General features: G+C 42.4%; 1 protein-coding gene across 1 annotated transcript in view; it reads left to right on the plus strand.

The window, feature by feature from the left end:
* Positions 1-27,879, plus strand: part of LOC123997170 (R-spondin-2-like) — a 95,490-nt gene that overhangs the window by 40,478 nt on the left and 27,133 nt on the right. Inside the window, exons 3-5 of the mRNA XM_046301296.1 lie at positions 988-1,176; positions 11,898-12,041; positions 12,439-12,627. Coding sequence (XP_046157252.1) covers positions 988-1,176; positions 11,898-12,041; positions 12,439-12,627 — 522 coding nt within the window. The remainder of the gene's footprint in view (positions 1-987; positions 1,177-11,897; positions 12,042-12,438; positions 12,628-27,879) is intronic.

Raw genomic sequence — 27,879 nt, forward strand, 5'->3', positions numbered from 1 at the left:
GTCTCCCACAGTTGACTTCTCCTCTATGATGTGTTATTAAGCACTGTGGTAGGTTGCCCATTTGGTGGGAGCTGTTACCCTATATCAGCCTGTGATATTTAAAAACTTGGCTCCGATCGATAGCGGTGTCTCTCGTTTGTAGCTATTGTCTTCGCCCAAGGACATTTTCTTGTAAACGGGATCGCTACGGAGTTTATATTAAGAGACGCTTATTGTGGAATGGACTGGCTGTTACTGGCTCCTTTGTCCTCCGCCGGCAACTCGATCCGGGCCCATAGTCAATGTGGTTTGGGGCTTTCATCGGCTGTCTCAGCACAGCGTCAATACAGTTCTTAGAAGGGCCAATTCTGACCAGAATTAATGCAATATTCACGTTCAAAACCAATCACGATTCAAAGTTGCAGAGGGGATCCAAAGAGTGCATGAATGACAAATTGCTGAATGAGACGGATTTCCTACAAATGAGAAAATATCTTTGTTACATATCTGTTACTATTGTTTGGCTTATATTGTGTGATGGACTTTTCAACTGTTGACTTTTCCCCTCTGGTTTAGTCTGTTGCCTCAAGTGTACCTTTGTCCTCAGCTCTGAGGCCATCCACAGTTCTGTCTTACCACCGTGACAGGAACATGTTGTTGTTAGGCCCAGTGAACTCTGCTGCACTACCACATGTTAGTTACAGTAGTTACAGTGGAATATACTATCAAAGGCAGTTTTCATTCATACTGACTGTGCCTGTATTCCACACTCTCTCTAACTCAAACATTGTTTTAGGTTTTTTTTCTTCTTCATTGCCACTGTGCTTCTCCCTGCTTTTTGGGGTCTAAACCAAGTTACTCTAAAGGCACTTTGTGACCTGCTGATGTAAAAAGATTTTATAAGAAATTTGATCGATTGATTGATTGCTTGATTGGATTGCTTTACATGTCGTTGAAACTAATCACACTTCCTGTTTGTGCCTTCTGTCTCTCGTCTCTCTCCTGCAGCTAGCTATGGAGTGTACCCCATCTGCAAGGGCTGCTCGGTGTGCTCCAAGGACAATGGCTGCGTGAACTGCCAGCCCAAGCTCTTCCTGTTCCTGCGGAGGGAGAGGATGAGACAGTACGGCGAGTGTCTCCACGCATGTCCGACGGGATACTTTGGCATTCGAGCTCCTGAGATCAACACGTGCTCCCGTAAGGCCTTCATCCCTCCATCCCCTGCTCTCTCTTTTCTATATCCTCTCTCGTCACATGATTTATTGTCTCGTTACGTGCTCCTTATGCAGGGAAGAGGGAGACACACACGCATCACATTTTGAACGGCTGAACCATTAGCACAGGTGGATGTTAGTGCCGAGACAAGACTTTATTAAGAAGGGCCTTTCCTCCAGTGGCGACCAGTATAGGCCTGGACGTGGGATCTGAGGCTGTAGATGTCTGATAAATCCAGCTTCTCAACCAACAGTCCCGCTTGGTGAACATTTGGAGGCTTGTTAGAGCGTGTTGTGGGCTTCAGAACGAAGGCTAGGAAGGATATTCAGACGTACTTAAATGGGCTGTTATTCAAGTTCTAGGCGTACCTTGTTGCTTTGTTCTATGGAAGATTAGTAACGCTTACCAATAGTTTGTAGACTTTGCACAAACAGAACGCCGCCATGTGTAGATTAAGCGAGTGGAATAGGCACTCACAGAGGGCTGGATGATATCATTCTGAGGAAGAACAATCCTGATGATGTAAGGAAAAAACATAAATCATATTAGATACTTCCATTCATTGATGTCAATAGTATAAATGTATATACTTTTGTGTGGGCTTTATGTGCTCATGTGTTCAATGTGTTTTCTGTGTGTAGTCAGCTGTATTCGATATCAGAATTGTTTTGGTCCCATGACCACGTAAAACAGACAACAACTTTAGACACAGATATTTTTATATTTGCTATATTAAAAACTGTAAGGGGAAAAATTAAAACCCAACAATTTCTCCCAGCAAAAATATATATATAAATAATAATAATATTACAAAATCCAATGAATTAAATGTATCCCTCTCCTCTCCTATTGGACCAGGCTGCGCCCTCATCTCATAACCTTATTTTAACATGGAGTCTGGCTTGAGAGAGGCAGGCTTTATAGGTTTAGAGAGAGCCCGTGGTGTTGGCTGAGTGTTTTCATGTGAAAACTGAGAAAGAACTTAAACCCATTGGGTTCTGTTAGCCAAACTCCTGACAGACATGCTGAAATGAGGCCCCAGAGGAGCGTGTCAAGGACCTCTAGGCCCAATAATCCAGACGCGCAGCAGACACCGGAGGAGAAACCATTTTGCTGCTCGCTCTCTCCAAACCTCCATGCAAATACGTCCACTGGTTTTGTCAGTCCGAAAAATTGACTGAAATGCCTGGCTTGTCGTAAACTGCTGGTATCAATTGGATTTTCCCCTCGCTGAGACACCCGCTCCCCCTGCACACACATGCTCATCTCTCCATTCTCCACAATAAAAGAGGAGAAGGAAGGGCCTGCAGTCATTTCACCCTATCTTCACAAGTCAGGGGGAATCCGAGGAGAAAGACATTTTGTTCTTCAGTGGATAGTAATTCTTCCCCATCCCTCACCACACCGTCTCTCTGTCCTGCGTGAAGTTAGATTTTTAAGCGTTACCGACGTGCGGCATCAACGTGTGGCAAGTTAATCTGAGTCCTTTTCAGAACAAACTGATCCCAGAACAAAAATCTTACCATTGTCAAGTAGCATTAAATCTCGGCGGTCAGGCCTACTTTGATGTGATCGCAATTGGAGCCGTAACTTTGTAATCCCACTTCGCATTTGACCCTCCTCCTTAAGTTGCACTCTTTATGTAATTTCCACTAAAAAGTTTGGGTCTGTCGGCCATAACGGGCCGTTCTATCAGGTCGGCTCTACGAAGCTAATTGTCGGGTCACTGGGAACGATTTGTGGGCTAACAAGGCAGCTGGATTCTCCTTCTTAGCTCAAAGACACCGGGGTTCCTCCCCACCACCAGTGCCCCAGAGCCAGTGCCTGCCCCTGCTCTCTAAGAGGCCTGGAACGTGGCATTACATCTCTGTTATCATGGTCTTTCAAAACAGCCTCTGAAATCACTTTAAGGAGCAGCTGCTTATTATTACACCAGAGTTTGTCTGTGTGATCTTATCTCATTCAAGAATGTTTTGTGGACTGCCTGGGTAAAGGAAAACCACACGGGAGAGAGAAAGGTTTACACACTCACTCCCAGGCCCAGCCGTGATGAGGGTGGAACCCTGTGGCTACGTTCTTCACTCTCTTTCAGCCGCCACTTGACAGCTTGGCATTAGGAGAAGAACTTTAACCTGTGTGCCAATGTGCAGTAAGACTAGGTGACTGAAGCTAACCAGGCAACTGAACCAGCCAGTGGCTGAATTTAAAAGAGAGAGGGGGGAAGTTAAAGCTTGGGAAATGTGAGGGGAGGAAGATGCCTGATTCCGTGTAGTTTTTTCTCAAATTCCGTTTTCTCCGTTTAGTTTTTCATGGTTTCAGTTTTGAAACGTTTTTTTTTTTTTAGGTTTTTGCTCTCAAAATCACACTTTGTTAAAAATAGAAAACACACAAAACTGGATGTTCCAAGTCCATAACAATATTTTACGACACCAGGAGAACACTTTTGAGGTCTGGGAAAAATCTAAGAATTATTGAACTTTTGGTGTAGTTACCCTTTATTACAAGTGCGCACCATCCAGAGACCGTTGTTTGGTTAGCTGTGTTTCTGTAGCGCTCATGTGATTGCAGAGTTTGCAAAACAAATGGCTACTGAATTGAAGCAAATCATCATGATATCATTCTGCCAGGTGAGCATAGGCTACTTTATAGTTAACATTTTGTTTAGACGGTTTTGGTGAAAGCCTTTCCATCTACCAGCAGACAGTTATCATTAACGCTAACGGCTACCCAAAGCACACTGTATACACCACACAGACAAGGGTATTCCTGTGCCGTTTCAGAAAGTGCCAGGAAAATACAAATCACTGATGCATTTTGTTCATGGATTTTCTACAAGTCCAATAAATGTCGTTAATTTCCTACTAAATTCAATAAATGTTTGAATATTGCGGACTTACACTTTTAATGTCTGGCTTACGTGATTCCGTCAACGTTTAACACATCTCTCTCTCTCTCATGCACACAAACACACACCTTTCAGCAGCTAATGGTGAAGAGTTGATATGATCCATAACTCCATAACAGCTGCAGTCATGGAGGCACTTATCAGCTCGGCAGACTAATACGGCTCTCTGCTCTTCTGTCTCTATGTCATCCTCCACCTCTACCAGGCAGATTTGTACGGGTAGATATTCACATATGGTTTATATACAGCCCAGTCCTGATACGTGCACATATATACTGTAAGGGACGTGTAAGTTAGCAAACTGTGTGTACGTTTGTGGCAGTTGCACTAGTGCTAATGCAAACTAATCTGTCTACTTGCCTGGGACATCTATCTGCATGGTTTAGGTCTAATGCAGGATTTTACATCATTATTTAATTCCCAAGCTATGGCATAGACTGTATCAGACGTCAACAGTATTTTCATATGGGTTGGGGTGAATGGTGGATAACAGTGTGCTGAGTTTAACGGGAGGGAAAGTGTTGACAGGGACAGCATGTGAGTAATACTCCGAGCAAAACATCATCCCAAGGGCTGTGTTATGGTTTTAAACACTGCTGAGGTGGTTGGAGGGGGGGGTGGAGGGTATCCTGGTGGACAAGGCTTGAAGTCTGGCATAGACTGTCCCTATGTGCACCCCCTTCAACAAACACACAGAACACACACAGCCACAGCCGGCCCTTAGCCGCACAAACGCGTGCACACACACACGCAAACACAGCTCTCCCTCAGCCACAGCTCTCCCACAGTCACAGCATGCTGTAATGCTCACAGAGATCCCAGCAATGAGCATTCCCCTGCCATTCCCCTGCCCCTCCCCTGCCATGGTGAAAGCCCTGTCAAGCTGAGGTCATAGATATGGCCAATATTCTGGAAGTGTGGTTCAAATATCACAGCTCATCCAGTGCCAGTATATATGCCACTCGAGACTCCCCTTGTCCGAGGTGATTTTTAAAACAAAATTTCTGATTTTATTTTATTGCCTCTCTCGTACTAAAAATTGGTTACGGAATATCATTGTTGCTTTTTGTTTCTGGTTTGTAGCCTTTTATGTATTTATTTCAATGCCTGAGTTTTGGATGATTGGTTACACCTTTGTAAGATTGTTCATTTTTAAAGTGCATCACGGGAGTTTGGTGGATTCTGAGGTGGACAGTAGCCACACGCCAGTTCTCCGGGCCAATTGAGTACTGAAGTATGAGGCTCTGTAAAGGAACTAACTCGCAATACCATGAGCTACGTTGGCAGCACAGACAGAAACAGGCTACTCTGCATCTCCGTCTTCCAATGTGTATTTCCATTGCACATTTTAACCAGAAAAATACCATTTGCTTTTGGCCTTTGAACCTTACCAAGGGAAGTTAATTGTCACAGCTTTCACAAACCACAGTTTAGACACAGTGCGAGACAACACAATGGACACAACCAACTGACAGGCCTGTCGTGTCTCTTCTCCACCGGCCCATTCTGACTGACAGGAACACCGGCACTGTCTCCCCCAGCAGCCCCATGCCAGGGTGTTGAAGAGCATCCACGTGGAAAGAAAAGCGAATGTCAGAGGGGAGAACATGCAGCCTTGTCGTGTGCCACGAACACCTGCCATCCATCAATCCACATGACATGGCTGGGTGGCAGCTAGCAAGCCAAATGTCAGCCAAACCTTCTGATTTAGAGAGTAGGTCAAAGCGCTATTAGGTGAGTACTAGGCTAGCTGCTTCCCTCAGACCTGCTTGGAGAGGAAGGCTGGAAAAATGGGGTTTGTTTTCCCCTGCTTCACTGCCAGAGCTTCTTTCTGTCTGATCATGGACATGGACACTGCCGCTGCCTCCCTGTTCAACAGCAGGCCTGGTTAGCATCCTGGAAGACTCTTCAATAGACTGATGATTGGCTTGACAACCTAACCCCCATAGCTTACAAGAAAGGCCCTCTCTGGGCTCACAACATATTCTCCAACTTTTGAAAAATGATTTAGAGTTTTTTTTTTTTACATGAATACTCATATAAATAAATCAGGTCATGGCATATGTCCCATGTCAACCCAATCTCACACAGAACACCTCTGAAATGAACAGTTGCTTTGAGTGTCCCTGATCAAATTAGCAGATTTTAGATCCAGACCACAGCAGAGAGAGAGGGGAGAGTCGCTGCCAGCTATATTCACAGGATTAGATCACGCTTTTAAAGCGCCGTGATTCAACTCCAAATGCAGTTGACATGAATACCACAAACTGAAAAACCAAAAAATGGAAACAGTCACATTCATACAAGTGCAACCATGACTTTCCTTTAAAAGATGTTGACTCCTCAGCTCAGCCACTGTCTATACTCAGTGGCTTTGAATTCCTACCTTAGCAGAAACATCCAGTTTTTTTTACATCTTGTATTAAAGGTCCAGTGCAGTCAAACTAGATTTGCTGCGTTTTTCAGTATATTTCCACGTTATGTTGTTGGCAAAATACTGTGAAATTGTGAAAATTATAATAATGCCCTTTTAGTGTAAAAGCTGTTTGAAAAGACAACCTGAAATGTCTGCCTGTTTTGGTGGGTTGGTGTTTTGGGCTAATAGAACAATAAGAAAGAGTTCCAAACCTCTCTGCCAATAACAACCAGTTTTAAGTTTTCCCCTCCCCACTCCCAGACAGTCCTAACAAAGTTCTTGCTTGAGAAATTTCACTGTACTAAGAAGCTATTTATTTGTCTTTTTGACCATTTGAATGAAAAACAATCACAGTATGGTACTTAATTGTTACCCAGAAATGATTTGATTTTGAGTTAAAAACTGAGAAACAAGTCTAAGAGGAGATAATGTGTTTTAAGCCTCAAGAAGACATTGAGCCTTCCTTTCATCAGATTCCTGCCAGATCTGATGACCTCATTATTTCTTATTAGTCTCCCAGAGGCACCTAGACGAGACATTGGAGGTGGCACAGAGGTTAATCCCAAAGAGGGCTATAACCTGCTATAACCTGCTCCTATATATATATATATGGCCAATATTATATATGGCTAATAAATGTGACTATAAGCTTGATTTTGACATCTAACCTCAGTAAAAAAAAGAAATGTCCTCTCACTGTCAACGTTTATTTTCGGCAAACTTAACATGTGTAAATATTTTCATGAACATAACAATATTCATCAACTGAGACATAAACTGAACAAGTTTCACAGACATGTGACTAAGAGAAATAATGTGTCCCTGAACAAAGGGGGGGGGGTCAAAATCAAAAGTAACAGTATCTGGTGTGGCCACCAGCTTCATTAAGTACTGCAGTGCATCTCCTCCTCATGGACTGCACCATATTTGCCAGTTATTACTGTGAGATGTTACCCTACTCTTCCACGAAGGCACCTGCAAGTTCCCGGACATTGCTAGGGGGAATGGCCCTAGCCCTCACCCTCCGATCCAACAGGTCCCAGACTTGCTCAATGGGATTGAGATTCAGGCTCTTCGCTGGTCATGGCAGAACACTGACATTCCTGTCTTCCAGGAAATCACGCACGGAACGAGCAGTATGGCTGGTGGCATTGTCATGCTGGAGGGTCATGTCAGGATGAGCCTGCAGGAAGGGCACCACATGAGGGAGCAGGATATCTTCCCTGTAACGCACAGCGTTGAGATTGCCTGCAATGACAACAAGCTCAGTCCGATGATGCTGTGGCACAACACCCCAGAACATGACAAACCCTCCGCCTCCAAATCGCTCCCGCTCTCGAGTACAGGCCTTGGTGTAACACTCATTCCTTCGACGATAAAATGATCTTTGAAAGACGGGGTCCTGAAAAAGGGACATTTCTTTTTGTTTGCTGAGTTTATATTGTAAGATGAACTTTAACGTTGTGGCACTCGTTAGTCGTGTGTGTTTCCGTGTACCAGCGTCTCCACCACTGTTTGTTGTCAATAACAGCAGGCTGCGCAACAAGCCGGTGCTTGAGAGATGGTCTTTTTTTCTTTTATTTCTTCAGAGCGAAAGAAAGAAAGAGACTCAGGTGATGACAAGCCTGGGAAGGCTTGTGTTTTGAGGGGTGAAGAGGAGCGCTACTTTCCAATTTACTCCTTTGATTTATTGGCTGTTGGGTCCCTGTCTTGGGCCTGACGTGTATTGACAACGAGCCCCACCGATATCTAATTTCAGCGGGAACAAAGAGAGGAGAGAGGGATGAGAGCTTAAAAAGTAGGGAAGAGGGAGGAGAGCGGGCGAGCGCATCCTGCCTTTGTGTGGGCCTCTGCCTTACCTCCCCTGTTTCACTCATTCCATGCCAACATCTCTACAGCACTGCGTAACTCTAGTGGCCCGGTGTGTTTATCAAACAAGAGATAAGCAAGTGGGTGTGTGATATGTTGGACCAGGGATGAGATAATGAGAAGGCAGAAATGTCTATATAGTAAATGTTGGCTGCCTTCCATGTGTAGTTTGTTTTGTTCTATCTAGGTCGTGTTCAATTGGCACCAAACGGAATAAAACTTGTTGTACTTGTCCAGTGTAGGGCAATTCCACTGTAACATAGTTATGCTGAGACTCAGATTTATCACTTTAAAATGTACAGTATATCCAACAAAAACCAATGATTGCAAAATTAAACACACAGAATGACTGTTTGTGGCATCGTTCTGTTACCAAACTTTGCATCAGCACTGTTCTTCATGTGTTTTTGTCAAATGTTCAGTGGGAATTGTTATAAGTAGTCCTTGTGCATAGAGTTGAATTGTCTGTTGAACTCTGCAGCCATTGTTTTTTGTTGGACATACATTTTAAAGCACAACTCCGCTGCCGAGTCTCAGCATCACTTTGTTACTGCGGAATTGCCCTACAGTGTGCCCTAATGAACACAACACAGGAGTGCAGTGAGGTCTTACAGGCTGCCTCAGACCACCTCTTGAATCTGAGAGTGACTGTTGTATGCCTCCATATACCACATCCGCACATCCGTTCCAGTAGCACTGAATTTACACTGTTCCTACCCCAACATCCCGTTTCTGCAAATCACAGCTGGTTGTCACATATGGTTGTCACCTCCGGAGAGTTTCTCTCTTTTCCTTTGGATAAAAGTGTATATTAAATGACATTATTGCCCTAGGCTGCACTGTGCTTTTACCATTAGATAATTAAGGTTGTAGCTGAATTTTATTCATGTTCCCTAAGGTAAAAACTTCTTTTTTTTTACAGCTTTTTTGTTACTTATACATACATTTGACATATTACATACTACATGTTACATACTACATGCATGGTACTTTTATATACAGCTTTCACGTGACAAATATATTATGTATACATGCAGTACAAACATATATACATGGATACATACACACGTGTGTGTGTGTGTGTGTGTGTGTGTGTGTGTGTGTGTGTGTGTGTGTGTGTGTGTGTGTGTGTGTGTGTGTGTGTGTGTGTGTGTGTGTGTGTGTGTGTGTGTGTGTGTGTGTGTGTGTGTGTGTGTGTGTGTGTGTGTGTGTGTATCTGTGTGTGTGTGTATCTGTGTGTGTGTGTATCTGTGTGTGTGTGTATCTGTGTGTGTGTGTATCTGTGTGTGTGTGTATCTGTGTGTGTGTGTATCTGTGTGTGTGTGTATCCGTGTGTGTGTGTATCCGTGTGTGTGTGTATCCGTGTGTGTGTATCCGTGTGTGTGTATCCGTGTGTGTGTATCCGTGTATCCATATATGTGTGTGTGTGTATCCATGTATACATATATATATTTATTTTTTTTTTTAATCTCTCCATTGAACCTCACTGGATATAAGCCTAGAATAGGCCTATACATATCACGTCAGGAACATCATTCATTAAACTTTGATGAGGGTGATGATCAATCATTATGCCAATGACCAGCCAGAGAGCGAATAGATACTGTATCTAGGTAAAGAATCAAGAACAGTGTGGATGCTGGTATTCGAACATCATGTCATCCTGTCATCTTTTCAGAAGGTAGGCGACAGCGGTGACAGCGAGATGGGTGTGTCCCCAACCAACTCTGATTTGAGGGTGGTTAGTGTATGTGACATGTTTGTATTTGTGTGTGTGTGTCTGTTTTGTTTGTGTGTGTATATGTGTGTATAATTGTGTGTGTGTGTGTGTGTATATATGTATGTTTGTGTGTATATGTGTGTATAATTGTGTGTGTGTGTGTGTATATGTGTGTATAATTATTTGTGTTTCCATTATATGTATGTATGTATGTATGTATGTGTGTTTGCAGTGGGTTTGTTTAGACTGGTCAGGATTGGAAAAGCGTGAGAGACAAAGTGAGTGGGTAGAGGCCATACTTAGGGGTTCAAAGTGAAAAGGGGAGGGACCTCCGTTGTGGCGGAGGAATGCAGAGCGAGCAGAGGAGGCCTGATGGTTAGCTGGAGATGGTGTAATTAAGGGGCGTGATTGTGAGAACCTTCTCCGGGTCCTAGATAAAAGAGTCTTGGGCCTTGTACTCTGTATCTGTTACATGTGGATAATTACTTCAACACACACTCACATGCACACATGGTGACTCTCCGGGAGACACAGGACCAGATGCCACCACCATACCTGCAAAAGCCTAGTAGAGCGAGTGATAGAGATGACTGCTGCTAGTTGGCTAGCCTATAGGCCAGTGGAGGCTGGTGGGAGGAGCTATAGGAGGATGGGCTCATTGTAATGGCTGAAATGGAATTGATGGATCAGAGTCAAACATGTGGTTTCTATATGTTTGATATGCTTGATACGTTCCATTAATTCCATTCCAGCCATTACAATTAGCCCATCCTCCTATAAGTCCTCCCACCTCCTCTAATATAGATTGGGGTTAGCCAACCAATCAGGCCACTTAGGGATTCAGAGGAGTGTCATAAATTAGACAGCTCGGGTGAGGGCTTCCTTTTAATCATGCATCCCAGTGCGTCGACCCGTCGGTGCAGCTCATGTAATTTGGGCCCCTGCCTGAAAGTGCTAATTGCAGAGTAAAAGGCTTGATGACACATCGCCCTCGCCGCACAGTGCTGCGTTTCAGCCCGGCAGGGTGGGGCGTGGGACGATAAGTGTGGCGTTGTGTTTCTCACCAAAGACATCAGTGTTGGTTAGTTAGTTTGGCAGGGGCTCGCAATGTTTTTGTTCCCCAACCCAAACTTACACAAAACCGAGGATTCTATCACAGCTGTATGCCAGCTTCCTAATCACAAAAAGTGCCTTCTTACCCCCATCTATGATGCAATATCTGATAACACTAAGCTAAGAATAACCATACCAAACATAAGTTGAAGTCATGGGTAACACTAACTTGCTTAAAAAAATATATTTAAAACCAAAACAAAATATAATCCTTCAAACCCATGTGGCTAGAACATGACAACCAGGCCCAGACCTCTGTGTTGTCTCCAGACTGTTGGATGTCAGGCTTGTGATCTGTTTTCCTGCCTGTGTTGAAAGGGGTCACAGTGAGGTAACGTTTCGCTAACTTTGCTGTTGTTATTTCACAGTTCATACTCTTCCCGCGCTCACACTGAAAACCGAGTCTGCTGAAATACAGCACAGCCCTGGAGAGATATGATTCTATAATTCACAGGACATCAACACAGAGGCTTTCTTTGGGAGGGGGAGCGGTTATCCTTTCAAACTCCATCTCCTTCCCCAAACCCCCTTATTCTTCTATCAACTCCAGGTGGTATGAGTGTATACTGTACTGTACTGTACCTCTGCCTAGCCCAGGCCTTGCCGAGACCTCGCCTCTCTTCACTTCCCCTCCTCTCCCAGTATCGCCTCTCATCTCGTCTCCTCTTCCCTCCCCACAGGGTGCAGGATAGACAACTGTGAGTCCTGCTTCAGTAAAGACTTCTGCACCAAGTGCAAGGCAGGGTTTTACCTGCACAAAGGGCGCTGCTCCGAGAAGTGCCCCGAGGGCTTTGCGCCCCTGGAGGACACCAAGGAGTGTGGAGGTAAAAGGGAAAAAGCAAAGACGTGTGCATCTTAAATAGCTCCCTATTCCCTATGTAGTGCATTACTGGGCTCTGGTCCAAAGTAGTGCATTATATAGGGAATAGGGTGCCTTTTTGGAGTAATTCATACTGTGTTTGAAATGTGGAAAGTCAACCACGTGGATCACATTGAGGCAGGATCTCCTAGAACTGATTTGTCTTTACCCAACAGTCTTTAACCTTCTAACCTTTTGTATATGTTTTTAAATGAGACAGTAGAAGGATGGAAAGGACCACACACCAGGAGGTTATGGCCATCCTAGTCTTTTCACTATGTACTGTAGTCAACCTTGATTTGGACCCTCCATCGAGTATCCCCGGTGTTACCCTTTAATGACTCCTGTCTCTCTCCACGCAGAGGGCTGCGAGGTGGGCCAGTGGAGCGAGTGGGGGTCCTGCACCAGGAGAAACAAAACCTGCGGCTTCAAGTGGGGTCTGGAGACGCGGACGCGGCACATCGTGAAGAAGCCTCCCAAGGACACGATACCCTGCCCCACCATCGCCGAGTCCAAGAGATGCAAAATGGCCATTAGGCACTGCAGGAGAGGTAAGACGTAACACCGTATTAGCAGACAGCTGTTTGGGTGGGTAGATGGATAATGTGTGTGCGTGTGTTTGTGTGTGTGCGTGTGCGTGTGTTTGTGTCATCCATCTCTATCTTTATGGTGTTTTTGGTCCTTGGTGTGTTTGTCATTTGCAAATCTAGCCTCTCCTCAAGGATTATAGTGCTTTAGAGCAGGGGTGTCAAACTCATTCCATGGAGGGCCGAGTGTCTGCATGTTTGTTTCTTTAAATTTTTATTTTTTTATTTAATTAAGGCCTAGACAACTAGGTATGAGGAGTTCCTTACTAATTAGTGACCTTAATTCATCAATCAAGTACAAGGGAGGAGCGAAAACCTGCAGACACTCGACCGTCCGTGGAAGGAGTTTGACACCTGTGTTTTAGAGACTTGTATCTAGGGTATGGGGCCAGAACCCCCTCTTGGGAGAAACCACTTCCCCTTTCTGGTCTCAGAGACCCACCAGGTATGTCTGCTGCTCTAGCCCACATTAACTCTGCGTGTCCCTCAAACACAAACCCACCACTTTCTGCCTTTTTTTGTACCTTTTGGTTTTTAGGTGCGCAGTGGCATTTTCATGCATGAAATATCAGTATTTTTCCATGGCTGCCCCATTCAAGCCAGCTCTCACCAGGTTTTTCTGGGTATATTTTTCTCTCTCTCTCCCTCTCGTCAGTGGAATTCTTCAAAGTATGAACTGCAGGTTTCCTCAATGGCACTCTCTGTTTCCTCCCGTCCATTTGAAAGTTATTTGCGGTACGCACAGCATGTACGTCGACCATTAAATGAGAAGTCAGATCTAGAAATATTTTTTGTGTAAATACAGCTCGGAAAATATTTTTCCTGAAACTATTCAGTTCTTCACAGATGATTCAAACACACCATTTAGAGTGATGGCCTCATTCAAGTGTGCTTATTGATAAGGTGATGACAGAAAATCTGTCCCTAACTCAAATATGTCCCTAACTCAGTCAATGGGATTTTGGTTTAGGATATATACACTTCCTTAGGCAAAACAAGGAGATATAGGAGTTATAGTGACAGAATGGCAGATTTGGTTCAAGCCTTCCTGAAAAATTATGAAAAAGAACATTGTTCAACAAAAGCAGGAAAATATCCTCCTTTCTCTCCAGGATTTTCCTCCATTTTTGGTATTGCATGTTAAATCAGAGTACCGTTTAGTGAGAGAGTAAATAAACTTGAAATAAACCATGATTGTCTCTCCTATTGCAGCAATATTGAGGCAGGCAGTGCTTTCTGGCTTGGAAACTGTCCCACTGGGAAGTTTCTTGACTCTAGCTGGGAATAGACGTTGAATTAACGTCAGTGAAAATGACGTGGAAACATTGAAATAATGTGGAAACAAAATTGATTCAAATACTGTGTGCCCAGTGGGGTGATTATGTGTTCCTGTCCTGTTTTTTCTTTAGGAATTTCCCCCTCCTAATTTAGCACTGCTTGCTTGACCTTTTCCAAAGTATTTTATGGTCTTCTTGAATTAAAACCTGGCATTGTTGATCCTGTGTTACTGGCATCAATTATCTAGTCTGAGGTGATGGGGAGTTTTGTGAAAAGTCTCAAATGAATGCATAGTGTGGGGGCCTCTAACGTCGACCTCCCTTATCACTCCTGTCTTGTGTTTGATACGGTCATCTATTAGTGTCTTCACCCCATTCAATGTCCACGGGAATGGTCAATGGCCTAAATTTAGTTGTGTAGGTAAAGTTGTCTGTTGTCGTCTGTGTGTGATCTTATTTGGTTACAAGAATGGCAGAGGTGGCTTGTGTCATAAAGTTTAGTTTTAGACCTAAACGGCACTGTTAACTCCCCGACCCTCAAGCCGCTTAACCCCAAGTGGTAGTGAAAAATCCTATCCCCCAAAACTAAGCTTGTGAAAAGAAAGACTTGTCCATGTTAAGCTGTTTAAATAAATACTATGTAAAATGGAAGCCATTTAAGTCGGGGGGGATAAGGGAATGCCAAGAAAGCAAAGAAGAATAAATACTCAGGGTTCCACACAGCAGAGAGATTTGTTTCAGGCAGGCAGCATGGACCCAGTCCCAGTTCCAGACCAACTGACATTGTAAAATAATCACTTCCCATAAGTGATAATAAAGAGTAATCCAATGGGAGGAATGTCTGTATTTCCCTTTGGTGTGCAGGTGACCAGGAAGTGGTCCAAGCCGGTGGATGAAGATCAAGAGGTTCATGGAAAGGCCTCATTACGCCCGGGTTCATTATTAAATACCTCCCAGTTAACCTCTTAAATTACAACAGATTCCCGGGACTTTGGGCAGTAAGGCCCTCCAATGCTATCTAATAAACCATGGCTTTGCGCCGCAATATAACAAATTACGTCTTAAGACGTAAATAGGATTATTCCCAGGCTATAACCACAAAGTATGTTTTTTCTTCTAAATATACATGTACAACAAGAAAATAAGTCCCCAACGAGAAAATAAGCCCGAACTAGAGTAGAATCTCGATTGACACGAAAGAAAGAAAGGATGGTTTAAAAAAAACATTTAGACTGCATGTCATTTCTTCCCATTGAACACCAGTATTTTGGATAAGTATTGGATTAGATTGCTAAGGATTAAAATGAGACAGGAAATATACAGTGCCTTGTGAAAGTATTCGGCCCCCTTGAAATTTGTGACCTTTTGCCACATTTCAGGCTTCAAACATAAATATATAAAACTGTATTTTTTTGTGAAGAATCAACAACAAGTGGGACACAATCATGAAGTGGAAAGACATTTATTGGATATTTCAAACTTTTTTAACAAATCAAAAACTGAAAAATGGGGCGTGCAAAATTATTCAGCCACCTTAAGTTAATACTTTGTAGCGCCACCTTTTGCTGCGATTACAGCTGTAAGTCGCTTGGGGTATGTCTCTATCAGTTTTGCACATCGAGAGACTGACATTTTATACCATTCCTCCTTGCAAAACAGCTCGAGCTCAGTGAGGTTGGATGGAGAGCATTTGTGAACAACAGTTTTCAGTTCTTTCCACAGATTCCCGATTGGATTCAGGTCTGGACTTTGACTTGGCCATTCTAACACCTGGATATGTTTATTTTTGAACCATTCCATTGTAGATTTTGCTTTATGTTTTGGATCATTGTCTTGTTGGAAGACAAATCTCCGTCCCAGTCTCAGGTCTTTTGCAGACTCCATCAGGTTTTCTTCCGGAATGGTCCTGTATTTGGCTCCATCCATCTTCCCATCAATTTTAACCATCTTCCCTGTCCCTGCTGAAGAAAAGCATTTCCAAACCATGATGCTGCCACCACCATGTTTGACAGTGGGGATGGTGTGTTCAGGGTGATGAGCTGTGTTGCTTTTACGCCAAACATAACGTTTTGCATTGTTGCCAAAAAGTTCAATTTTGGTTTCATCTGACCAGAGCACCTTCTTCCACATGTTTGGTGTGTCTCCCAGGTGGCTTGTGGCAAACTTTAAACGACACTTTTTATGGATATCTTTAAGAAATGGCTTTCTTCTTGCCACTCTTCCATAAAGGCCAGATTTGTGCAATATACGACTGATTGTTGTCCTATGGACAGAGTCTCCCACCTCAGCTGTAGATCTCTGCAGTTCATCCAGAGTGATCATGGGCCTCTTGGCTGCATCTCTGATCAGTCTTCTCCTTGTATGAGCTGAAAGTTTAGAGGGACGGCCAGGTCTTGGTAGATTTGCAGTGGTCTGATACTCCTTCCATTTCAATATTATCACTTGCACAGTGCTCCTTGGGATGTTTAAAGCTTGGGAAATCTTTTTGTATCCAAATCCGGCTTTAAACTTCTTCACAACAGTATCTCGGACCTGCCTGGTGTGTTCCTTGTTCTTCATGATGCTCTCTGCGCTTTTAACGGACCTCTGAGACTATCACAGTGCAGGTGCATTTATACAGAGACTTGATTACACACAGGTGGATTGTATTTATCATCATTAGTCATTTAGGTCAACATTGGATCATTCAGAGATCCTCACTGAACTTCTGGAGAGTTTGCTGCACTGAAAGTAAAGGGGCTGAATAATTTTGCACGCCCAATTTTTCAGTTTTTGATTTGTTAAAAAAGTTTGAAATATCCAATAAATGTCGTTCCACTTCATGATTGTGTCCCACTTGTTGTTAATTCTTCACAAATAAATACAGTTTTATATCTTTATGTTTGAAGCCTGAAATGTGGCAAAAGGTTGCAAAGTTCAAGGGGGCCGAATACTTTCGCACGGCACTGTATATACTGCCGTTCAAAAGTTTGGGGTCACGTAGAAATGTCCTTGTTTTGGAAAGAAAAACAACATTTTTATTTCCATTAAAATAACATCAAATTGATCAGAAATACAGTGTAGACATTGTTAATGTTGTAAATGACTATTGTAGCTGGAAACGGCAAATTGTTTAGGGAATATCTACATAGGCGTACAGAGGCCCATTATCAGCAACCATCACTCCTGTGTTCCATTGGCACATTGTGTTAGCTAATACAAGTTTAGCATTTTAAAAGGCTAATTGATCATCAGAAAATCCTTTTATAATTGTTAGCACGGCACTGTAACTCCAAGTCAATCACACTTCTATGAAATCAAACTGTCCACCTAGGAAGCAACACTGATTGACAATACATTTCACATGCTGTTGTGCAAATGGAATAGACAACAGGTGGAAATTATAGGCAATTAGCAAGACAACCCCAATAAAGGAGTGGTTCTGCAGGCGGTGACCACAGACCACTTCTCAGTTCCTAAGCTTCCTGGCTGATGTTTTGGTCACTTTTGAATGCTGGCGGTGCTTTCACTCTAGTGGTAGCATGAGACTGAGTCTACAAACCACACAAGTGGCTCAGGTAGTGCAGCTCATCCAGGATGGGACATCAATGCGAGCTGTGGAAAGAAGGTTTGCTCTTTCTGTCAGCATAGTGTCCAGAGCATGGAGGCGCTACCAGTAGACAGGCCAGTACATCAGGAGACGTGGAGGAGGCCGTAGGAGGGCAACAACCCAACAGCAGGACCGCTACCTCCACCTTTGTGCAAGGAGGAGCAGGAGGGACCCTGCAAAATGACCTCCAGCAGGCCACAAATGTGCATGTGTCTGCTCAAACGGTCAGAAACAGACTCCATGAGGGTGGTATGAGGGCCCGACGTCCACAGGTGGGGGTTGTGCTTACAGCCTAACACCGTGCAGGACGTTTGGCATTTGCCAGAGAACACCAAGATTGGCAAATTCGCCACTGGCACCGATGAAATCACAGATGAAAGCAGGTTCACACTGAGCACATATGACAGACGTGACTGTCTGGAGACGCCGTGGAGAACGTTCTGCTGCCTGCAACCTCCTCCAGCATGACCGGTTTGGCGGTGGGTCAGTCATGGTGTGGGGTGGCATTTCTTTGGGGAGCCGCATAGCCCTCCATGTGCTTGCCAGAGGTAGCCTGACTGCCATTAGGTACCGAGATGAGATCCTTAGACCCCTTGTGAGACCATATGCTGGTGCGGTTGGCCGTGGGTTCCTCCTAATGCAAGACAATGCTAGACCTCATGTGGCTGGAGTGTGTCAGCAGTTCCTGCAAGAGGAAGGAATTGATGCTATGGACTGTTCCCCAGACCTGAATCCAATTGAGCACATCTGGGACATCATGTCTCGCTCTATCCACCAACGTTGCACCACAGACTGTCCAGGAGTTAGCGGATGCTTTAGTCCAGGTCTTGGAGGAGATCCCTCCGCCACCTCATCAGGAGCATGCCCAGGCGTTGTAGGGAGATCATACAGGCATGTGGAGGCCACACACGCTACTGAGCCTCATTTTGACTTGTTTTAAGGACATTACATCAAAGTTGGATCAGCCTGTAGTGTGGTTTTCCACTTTAATTTTGTGTGACTCCAAATCCAGACCTCCATGGGTTGATAAATTTGATTTCCATTGATCATTTTTGTGTGATTTTGTTGTCAGCACATTCAGCTATGTAAAGAAAAAAGTATTTAATAAGAATATTTAATTCATTCAGATCTAGGATGTGTTATTTTAGTGTTCCCTTAATTTTTTTGAGCAGTGTATATTTGACATGTATTTAGATATACACTATTTATGTTAATGTTTATCTGATCGCCTCCGGTTTGCATTTCTATGTGCTTAAATAACACTGGAAGTCATTTACAGATTCATTTCCCCCAGCTTAACCCTGACGCACATTGCCCAGAGTCAAGGATCTTTCTTCCTCCGTGTCTTCTGTGAGACATAATCCCTTATCAAATAAACATACATGGAGAGAGATAGTCAAAGCCCAAATAATGTCAAGGACGTCAAGAAGCAAAGCATTTCTCAACGAAATGCGAAGATGTGTCTAAATACAGTGCCTTGCAAAAGTTTTCATCCCCATTGGCCTTTTTCCTGTTCTGGTCATTACAACCTGTAATTTAAATTGATTTTCATTTGGATTTCATGTAATGGACATACACAACATAGTCCAAGTTGGTGAAGTGATATGAAAATAATGTAGTTGTTTAAAACATAAAAATCGCAAAAACCAAAAAAATTGATAAGTTTTGCATGCATATATTTTCACCTCCTTTGCTATGAAGCCCCTAAATAATATCTGGTGCAACCAATTCCCTTCAGAAGTCACATAATTAGATTGCACACAGGTGAACTTTATTTAACTAAGTGTCACCTGATCTCAGTATATATACAGCTGTTCTGAATGGCCCTAGAGTCTACAAACACCACTAAGCAAGGGGCACCACCAAGGACCACTTTAAGCCCTACACTTCACAGAGCTGGGCTTTACGGAAGAGTGGCCAAAAAAAGCTATTGCTTAAAGACAAAAATAAGCAAACAAGTTTGGTTTTCACCAAAGGCATGTGGGAGACTCCCCAAACATATGGAAGAAGGTACTCTGGTCAGATGAGAATATAATTGAGCTTTTTGGCCATCAAGAAAAACGCTATGTCTGGCACAAACCCAACACCTCTCATCACCCAGAGAACACCATGCTGTGGGGATGTTTTTCATCAGCAGGGACTGGGAAACTAGTCAGAATTGAAGGAATCATAGATTGTGCTAAATACAGGGAAATTCTTGAAGAAAACCTGTTTCAGTCTTCCAGAGATTTGAGTGGGACGGAGGTTCACCTTCCAGCAGGACAATGACCCTAAGCATACTGCCAAAGCAACACTTGAGTGGTTTAAGGGGGAAACATTTACATTTCTTGGAATGGCCTAGTCAAAGCCCAGACCTCAATCCAATTGAGAATCTGTGGTATGACTTAAAGATTGCTATACACCAGCGGAACCCATCCAACTTGAGGAGTTGGAGCTGTTTTGCCTTGAATGGGCAGAAATCCCAGTGGTTAGATGGGCCAAGCTTATAGAGACATACTCCAAGAGACTTGCAGCTGTAATTTATGCATAAGGTGGCTCTAAAAACTATCGACTTTGGGGGGTGAATAGTTATGCACACTGAAGTTTTCTGTTTTTTTTGTCTTATTTCTTGTTTGTTTCACAATAAAAAATGTTTTGCATCTTCAAAGTGGTAGGCATTTTGTGTAAATCAAATGATACAACCCCCCGCAAAAAATACATTTTAATTCCAGGTTGTAAGGCAACAAAATAGGAAAAATGCCCAGTGGGGTGAATACTTTCGCAAGCCACTGTATATAGTCATGACATCTCACCGTACTGTATAAACAATATGATATAGTTTTCCCTTCCAGCACCTTGTTTCAATTTCTTTTCCATACTGGTATTGACCTAATAGCTAGCCACTGGGCATAAACTGGTTGAATCAACGTTGCTTCAATGTAATTTGTCAACATATTGTGACGTGGAAAATACATTGGATTTGAAAAAAGTTATCAAAGTAAACTGTTTTGAGGGTGAATCTTCAATGACAGGATTATGTGAACATAGTAACCACATTTCAACATAGACAAACCTTGTTTAAAATAAGTTGCATTTGTACCTTTTTAAAACAACATCTTCAACATCCATATATAACATCCAGTATGAGAAAAAAACAATATGCTCGGCAGCACCTCTTACCGGAGAATGTATCTATCTACAGCTACCCTTTGGTCTCCCATTCAGGATTTTAACTAAGCACAGCCCTACTTTGCTCCGATGTTTATTACTGACTATTATCAATGTGCTATCGTGAGAATGATTGTTGATTTAATCTCCACTTAAAAATTAAATAGATTCACTCTTGCTATCGAAGTCATTCCAAAGGGTAGGTTTAGTTTAGTTTATTAGGATCCCCATTAGCTACTGCACATGCAGCAGCTACTCTTCCTGGAGTCCATATAAAACTAACAAATAGATGACAACCTACAGAACTGTAATAGACAAGAACAACATAAGATATTACATTAAATAATACATTTTTATAAGATATAAATTCTTATATCCAGTACAGTAAAATTAGATCTTTAGAAAGAGGAGAGGTGTTGTGACAAGATTCTTTTTTTATCTGTTTTTAAAGCTACATTTTGAATGAGTAACCTCTGGTGGCAGAGCATTTCACGATGACATGGCTCTATACATAACTGATCGACCCATTAAATCTGTTCTTGGTTTGGGAACTGTGAAGAAACCTGTCGTGTCTGGTGGTGTACAGTATCTATGTCTGTTTACCAGAAACGTTAGTTATGGAATAGGAATGAATCAATTCAAACTTAATTTGATTAAAGTGCATTTAAAGTTGGATTTGATTTTGTCCTATAAACTATCCATGTTGAAGATAACTCTCCTTCAAATTTTGATATTTGGTTGCGTTGACAACCAAACAATTCAATATCACTTTTGAAATAAAATAAATTGCCTATTAACTTGTCGGCTATTAACAAATGACATGTTGGATTCACGTCTTCAACTCAGAGGCTGCGATGGAACTATCCAAGTAGTAAATGCATCTCCTTTAAATGTAGATCCTTTTTGCGTTGTCAACCAAACACAATTCAATATTACTTTTACAGGAAACAGTCTAAAGTTAAGGATATCTTACAAACGAATGTAACATTCAACCTCAAAAGTAGCCACATTTTGAGGTTACTATTACTATACATTTCTTATGTAATTATATAAAGTGAGCATGTTTAAGATAGCATGAATAGGTTGTCGCAGGTTTGTGAGATCTTCACAATCGCTGTAATAATCTGTGCAGAATCTGCAATCCGGGTCATTTGGTTGTGCTATTAGATGAAGCACAGTGATTACACATTAATATGTTGTATAAATAAACATACTATCTGAAACTGTATTCTTATTTGAACCTTGTCATGCTTTTAAAATGATTGAAAGCACCGTGATTAACAACTAAACCAAAAATCGGCCATTTTTTAATTGGAATTTGGTGTTGCTTTTAGATGGTTGAAATCATAGCGGGTTAGGTTGTAATCTCATTGATCCATGTCAACCAAATATTACCCAATTATCCACGTTGATATGAGTGGGTATATTCTGACTCCGCTAGCATGGCGTCACTGCAACCTGGCCTCAGGGGTAGATCCTCCATCCTCCTGTAACATTGTGTCTCATGTAACCATTCCACACATAACATATCATACTCATTTCAGTGTCCTGCATTTCTGTTTACTGTGTTATGTCTAGTCTATGAGACCAGCCAGCCTGGAGTTACCAGAAAACCAAAGAGTTTATATTTTTGCTCGGCTGCTTCTCCCTGTTGGGCAGTGGTGTAAAATACTTAAGTAGTACTTCAAAGTATATTAAGTTGTTTTTTGAGATATCTGTACTTTTAATATTTATATTTTTGACAACTTATACTTTTACTTCACTACATTCCTAAAGAAAGTCATGTACTTTTTACTCCATACATTTTCCCTGACACCAAAAAGTACTCATTACATTTCGAATGCTTAGCAGGACTGGAAAATTGCCCAATTCATGCACTTCTCAAGAGAACATCCCTGGTCATCCTTCCTGCTTCTGATCTGGCAGACTCACTAAACACAGATGCTTCATTTGTAAATTATGTCTTAAGTGTTGAAGTGTGCCCCTGGCTATCCATAAATTTAAAAAATCAAGAAAATTGTGGCGTCTGGTTTGCTTAATATAAGGAATTTGAAATGAGTTATAATTTTATTTTTATATTTAAATATATTTTGGCAATTACATTTACTTTTGCTACATATGTATATTTAAAACCAAATGCGTTTTGACTGTTACTCAAGTAGTAAACTTCCCTTTTACTTAAGTCATTTTCTATTAAGGTATCTTTATTTTTTACTCAAGTATGACAACTGGGTACCTTTTCCACCACTGCGTTTGGGTGCCAGTTTTCTTCTCTTCACCTCTTCCCTCCCTCAGGGTCGGTAGACAGACTGCTGTTATGTTCTTTCCATCTTCTCCTCTCTCCCCAGGGTGGTCTGCTGAAAGGGCCATAAACATGCCTTATTAGTAGCTGTTCCATTGGCCTCTGCAATGAGACACTGTCTTCTCTCTCTCTCGCACGCACGCACGCTTTCGCAGTCTCCAGCTTTCTCTCCCCTCTCTCTCCATCGCCGTCTCTTTCTGTGCACTTACTCTCTGTCTCTGGAGTCTGAACCTGCTCAATATTGAAGCTATTAGGATTCTCCCTCAGGAGATTTCCCAGCAATCCTGTCATCAGATTTACAAACAGGCATGTGACAAGTACATCTCTCTCTCTCAAATTCAATATGCTTTAATGGCATTATGACAAGGTCAGTGTTGCCAAAGCAAAGTGATACGCAACAGTAAGAATTGAAAAAAAATTATGTTCAGAAATCTAATTCAAGAAACAAAATTGTCTATTAAAGTACTTGGAGAAACTAGTACAAACAAATGTAATGTGTCTTCCCTTAGCTTGTGGCAAGCTGTGACATATTGTGCTGCACACTCATACACATCAGACCTTTCCCCCAAAAGTATAGAGTATAAGTTTCTCTTTGTTTGATTGTTCTGTGAATGTGGACATTTAATTTTTTCATTTGGGCAAGAAGGAATCTCTAACCAATATGTATTCGGGGCAGAAGATTAGAAAGTGTTCTTCGATTTCTATTTCTCCCGACCCACAGTGATGACATAGTCACTCTGGCCAGCCATGTGTTTTTTTTAATGGCGTCCTGTTTCAATTGCCAGGCTATGATGACTAATTCTGTATTTAGTTAAAGATGAAATCTGCATTAGGCAGAAACAGCACAATTCACCCCACCACTGTTGTTATTGTTTTTGTTGCCAAGCTGAAGAGACGCTGCGCAGTAACGTATAAGCAATTGCTGTACATATTGTGCTCTTGCAAGGATTTCAGGGGGGGGAGTAGTATTTGTTGTTTGCAGTAACTTGTTTGTTGTTGTAATCTTCCAAATGTGCACGGCAGTGTCACCATTAAGGATTTCAGCTTTAAGGTTTTTCTTTGTTTGGGGTCTTTTAAACAGGTTAAGTACAGTGGCTTGCGAAAGTTTTCACCCCCTTGGCATTTTTTTCTATTTTGTTGCCTTACAACCTGGAATTAAAATGGATTTTTTGGGGGGGGTTGTATCATTTGATTTACACAACATGCCTACCACTTTGAAGATGCAAAATATGTTTTATTGTGAAACAAACCAGGAATAAGACAACAAAAAAAACTATTCACCCCCCAAAGTCAATACTTTGTAGAGCCACCTTTTGTAGCAATTACAGCTGCAAGTCTCTTGGGGTATGTCTCTATAAACTTGGCACATCTAGCCACTGGGATTTTTGCCCATTCTTCAAGGCAATACTGCTCCAGCTCCTTCAAGTTGGATGGGTTCCGCTGGTGTACAGCAATCTTTAAATCATACCACAGATTCTCAATTGGATTGAGGTCTGGGCTTTGACTAGGCCATTCCAAGACATTTCAATGTTTCCCCTTAAACCACCCGTGTGTTGCTTTAGCAGTATGCTTAGGGTCATTGTCCTGCTGGAAGGTGAACCTCTGTCCCAGTCTCAAATCTCTGGAAGACTGAAACAGGTTATCTTCAAGAATTTCCCTGTATTTACCTGCCGATGAAAAACATGGGTGGTGTTCTCGGGGGGGGGGGGGGGTGTTGTTATCTTTGGTTTATTTGTTGCCTCTCTGATTTATGCCCTCCTTGCCTGGTCTGTGAGTTTTGGTGGTCGGCCCTCTCTTGGAAGATTTGTTGTGGTGCCATATTCTTTACATTTTTTAATCATGGATTTAATGGTGCTCCGTGGGAAGCTCAAAGTTCTGGTAATTTTTTTTGTAACCCAACCCTGATCTGTACTTCTCCGCAACTTAGTCCCTAACCTGTTTGGAGAGCTCCTTGGTCTTCATAGTGTCGCTTGCTTGGTGGTGCCTCTTGCTTAGTGGTGTTGCAGACTCTGGGGCCTTTCAGAACAGGTGTATACAGTGGGGAGAACAAGTATTTGATACACTGCCGATTTTGCAGGTTTTCCCTACCTACAAAGCATGTAGAGGTCTGTCATTTTTATCATAGGTACACTTAAACTTCAAATCTAAAGCAAAAATCCAGAACATCACATTGTATGATTTTTAAGTAATTAATTTGCATTTTTTTGCATACATAAGTATCTTATTATTTCACCTACCAACCAGTAAGAATTCCGGCTCTCACAGACCTGTTCGTTTTTCTTTAAGAAGCCCTCCTGTTCTCCACTCATTACCTGTATTAACTGCACCTGTTTGAACTCATTACCTGTATAAAAGACACCTGTCCACAAACTCAATAAAACAGACTCCAACCTCTTCACAATGGCCAAGACCAGAGAGCTGTGTAAGGACATCAGGGATAAAATTGTAGACTTGCACAAGGCTGGGATGGGCTACAGGATAATAGGCAAGCAGCTTGGTGAGAAGGCAACAACTGTTGGCGCAATTATTTGAAAATGGAAGAAGGTCAAGATGACGGTCAATCACCCTCGGTCTGGGGCTCCATGCAAGATCTCACCTCGTGGGGCATCAATGATCATGAGGAAGGTGAGGGTTCAGCCCCAGAACTACACGGCAGGACCTGGTCAATGACCTGAAGAGAGCTGGAACCACCGTCTCAAAGAAAACCATTAGTAACACACTACGCCGTCATTGCTTAAAATCCTGCAGCGCACGCACGGTCCCCCTGCTCAAGCCAGCGCATGTCCAGGCCCGTCTGAAGTTTGCCAGTGACCATCTGGGTGATCCAGAGGAGGAATGGGAGAAGATCATGTGGTCTGATGAGACAAAAATAGAGCTTTTTGGTCTAAACTCCACTCGCCGTGTTTGGAGGAAGAAGAAGGATGAGTATAACCCCAAGAATACCATCCCAACCGTGAAGCATGGAGGTGGAAACATCATTCTTTGGGGATTCTTTTCTGCAAAGGGGACAGGACGACTGCACCGTATTGAGGGGAGGATGGATGGGGCCATGTATCGCGAGATCTTGGCCAACAACCTCCTTCCTTCAGTAAGAGCATTGAAGATGGGTCGTGGCTGGGTCTCCCAGCATGACAACGACCCAAAACACACAGCCAGGGCAACTAAGGAGTGGCTCCGTAAGAAGCATCTCAAGGTCCTGGAGTGGCCTAGCCAGTCTCCAGACCTGAAACCAATGGAAAATCTTTGGAGGGAGCTGAAAGTCCGTATTGCCCAGCGACAGCCCCGAAACCTGAAGGACCTGGAGAAGGTCTGTATGGAGGAGTGGTCCCTGGTCAAGAACTACAGGAAACGTATCTCTGTAAATGCAAACAAAGGTTTCTGTACCAAATATTAAGTTCTGCTTTTCTGATGTATCAAATACTTATGTCATGCAATAAAATGCTAATTAATTACTTAAAAATCATACAATGTGATTTTCTGGATTTTTGTTTTAGATTCCGTCTCCCACAGTTGAAGTGTACCTATGATGAAAAAAATGACAGACCTCTACATGCTTTGTAAGCAGGAAACACTGCCGATTTTGCAGGTTATCAAATACTTGTTCTCCCCATTGTTTATACTGAGATCATGTGACATATCATGTGACACTTAGATTGCACACAGGTGGACTTTAACTAATTATGTGACTTCTGAAGGTAATTGGTTGCACCAGATCTTACTTAGGGGCTTCATAGCATTTTTTGAAGTTTTTGAAACAAGTTTTTTTTTTTACTTCACCAATTTGGAAGATGTTGTGTATGTCCATTACATGAATTCCAAATAAAAATCTATTTAAATTACAGATTGTAATGCAACAAAATAAGAAAAATGCCACGGGGGTGAATACTTTTGCAATGCACTGTATTCAGTGAAGTCTCTTTCCAATGCTTGATATCATTCCATCTTTCTCTGACCTTTGACCTCACTCTTTCTCATCTTTCTCTGACCTTTGACGCCAATAGTCAATGTACAATTGAAGTCGGAAGTTTATATACACCTTAGCCAACTACATTTCAACTCAGTTTTTCACAATTCCTGACATTTAATCCAAGTAAAAATTCCCTGTCTTAGGTCAGTTAGGATTACCACTTTATTTTAGGACTGTGAAATGTCAGAATAATAGTAGAGTTATTTATTTCAGCTTTTATTTCTTTCATCACATTACCAGTGGGTCAGAAGTTTACATACACTCAATTAGTATTTGGTAGCATTGCCTTTGAATTGTTTAACTTGGGTCAAACGTTTCGGGTAGCCTTCCACAAGCTTCCCACAATAAGTTGGGTGAATTTGGGCCCATTCCTCCTGACAGAGCTGGTGTAACTGAGTCAGGTTTGTAGGCTTCCTTGCTCGCACATGCTTTGACAGGTCTGCCACACACATTTTCTATAGATTTGAGGTCAGGGCTTTGTGATGTCCAATCCAATACCTTGACTTTGTTGTCCTTAAGCCTTTTTGCCACAACTTTAGAAGTATGCTTGGGGTCATTGTCCATTTGGAAGACCCATTTGCAACCAAGCTTTAACTTCCTGACTGATGTCTTGATGTTGCTTCAATATATCCACATAATTTTCCAAATCATGATGCCATCTATTTTGTGAAGTGCACCAGTCCCTCCTGCAGCAAAGCACCCCCACAACATGATGCTGCCACCCCCGTGCTTCACAGTTGGGATGGTGTTATTTTGCTTGCAAGCCTCCCCCTTTTTCCTCCTAACATAACGATTGTCATTATGTCCAAACAGTTCTATTTGTGTTTCATCAGACCAGAGGACATTTCTCCAAAAAGTACGATCTTTGTCCAAATGTGCAGTTGCAAACCGTAGTCTGGCTTTTTTATGGTGGTTTTGGATCTGTGGCTTCTTC

This window comes from Oncorhynchus gorbuscha, linkage group LG15 (assembly GCF_021184085.1).
Source record: "Oncorhynchus gorbuscha isolate QuinsamMale2020 ecotype Even-year linkage group LG15, OgorEven_v1.0, whole genome shotgun sequence".
Taxonomy (NCBI): Eukaryota; Metazoa; Chordata; class Actinopteri; order Salmoniformes; family Salmonidae; genus Oncorhynchus; species Oncorhynchus gorbuscha.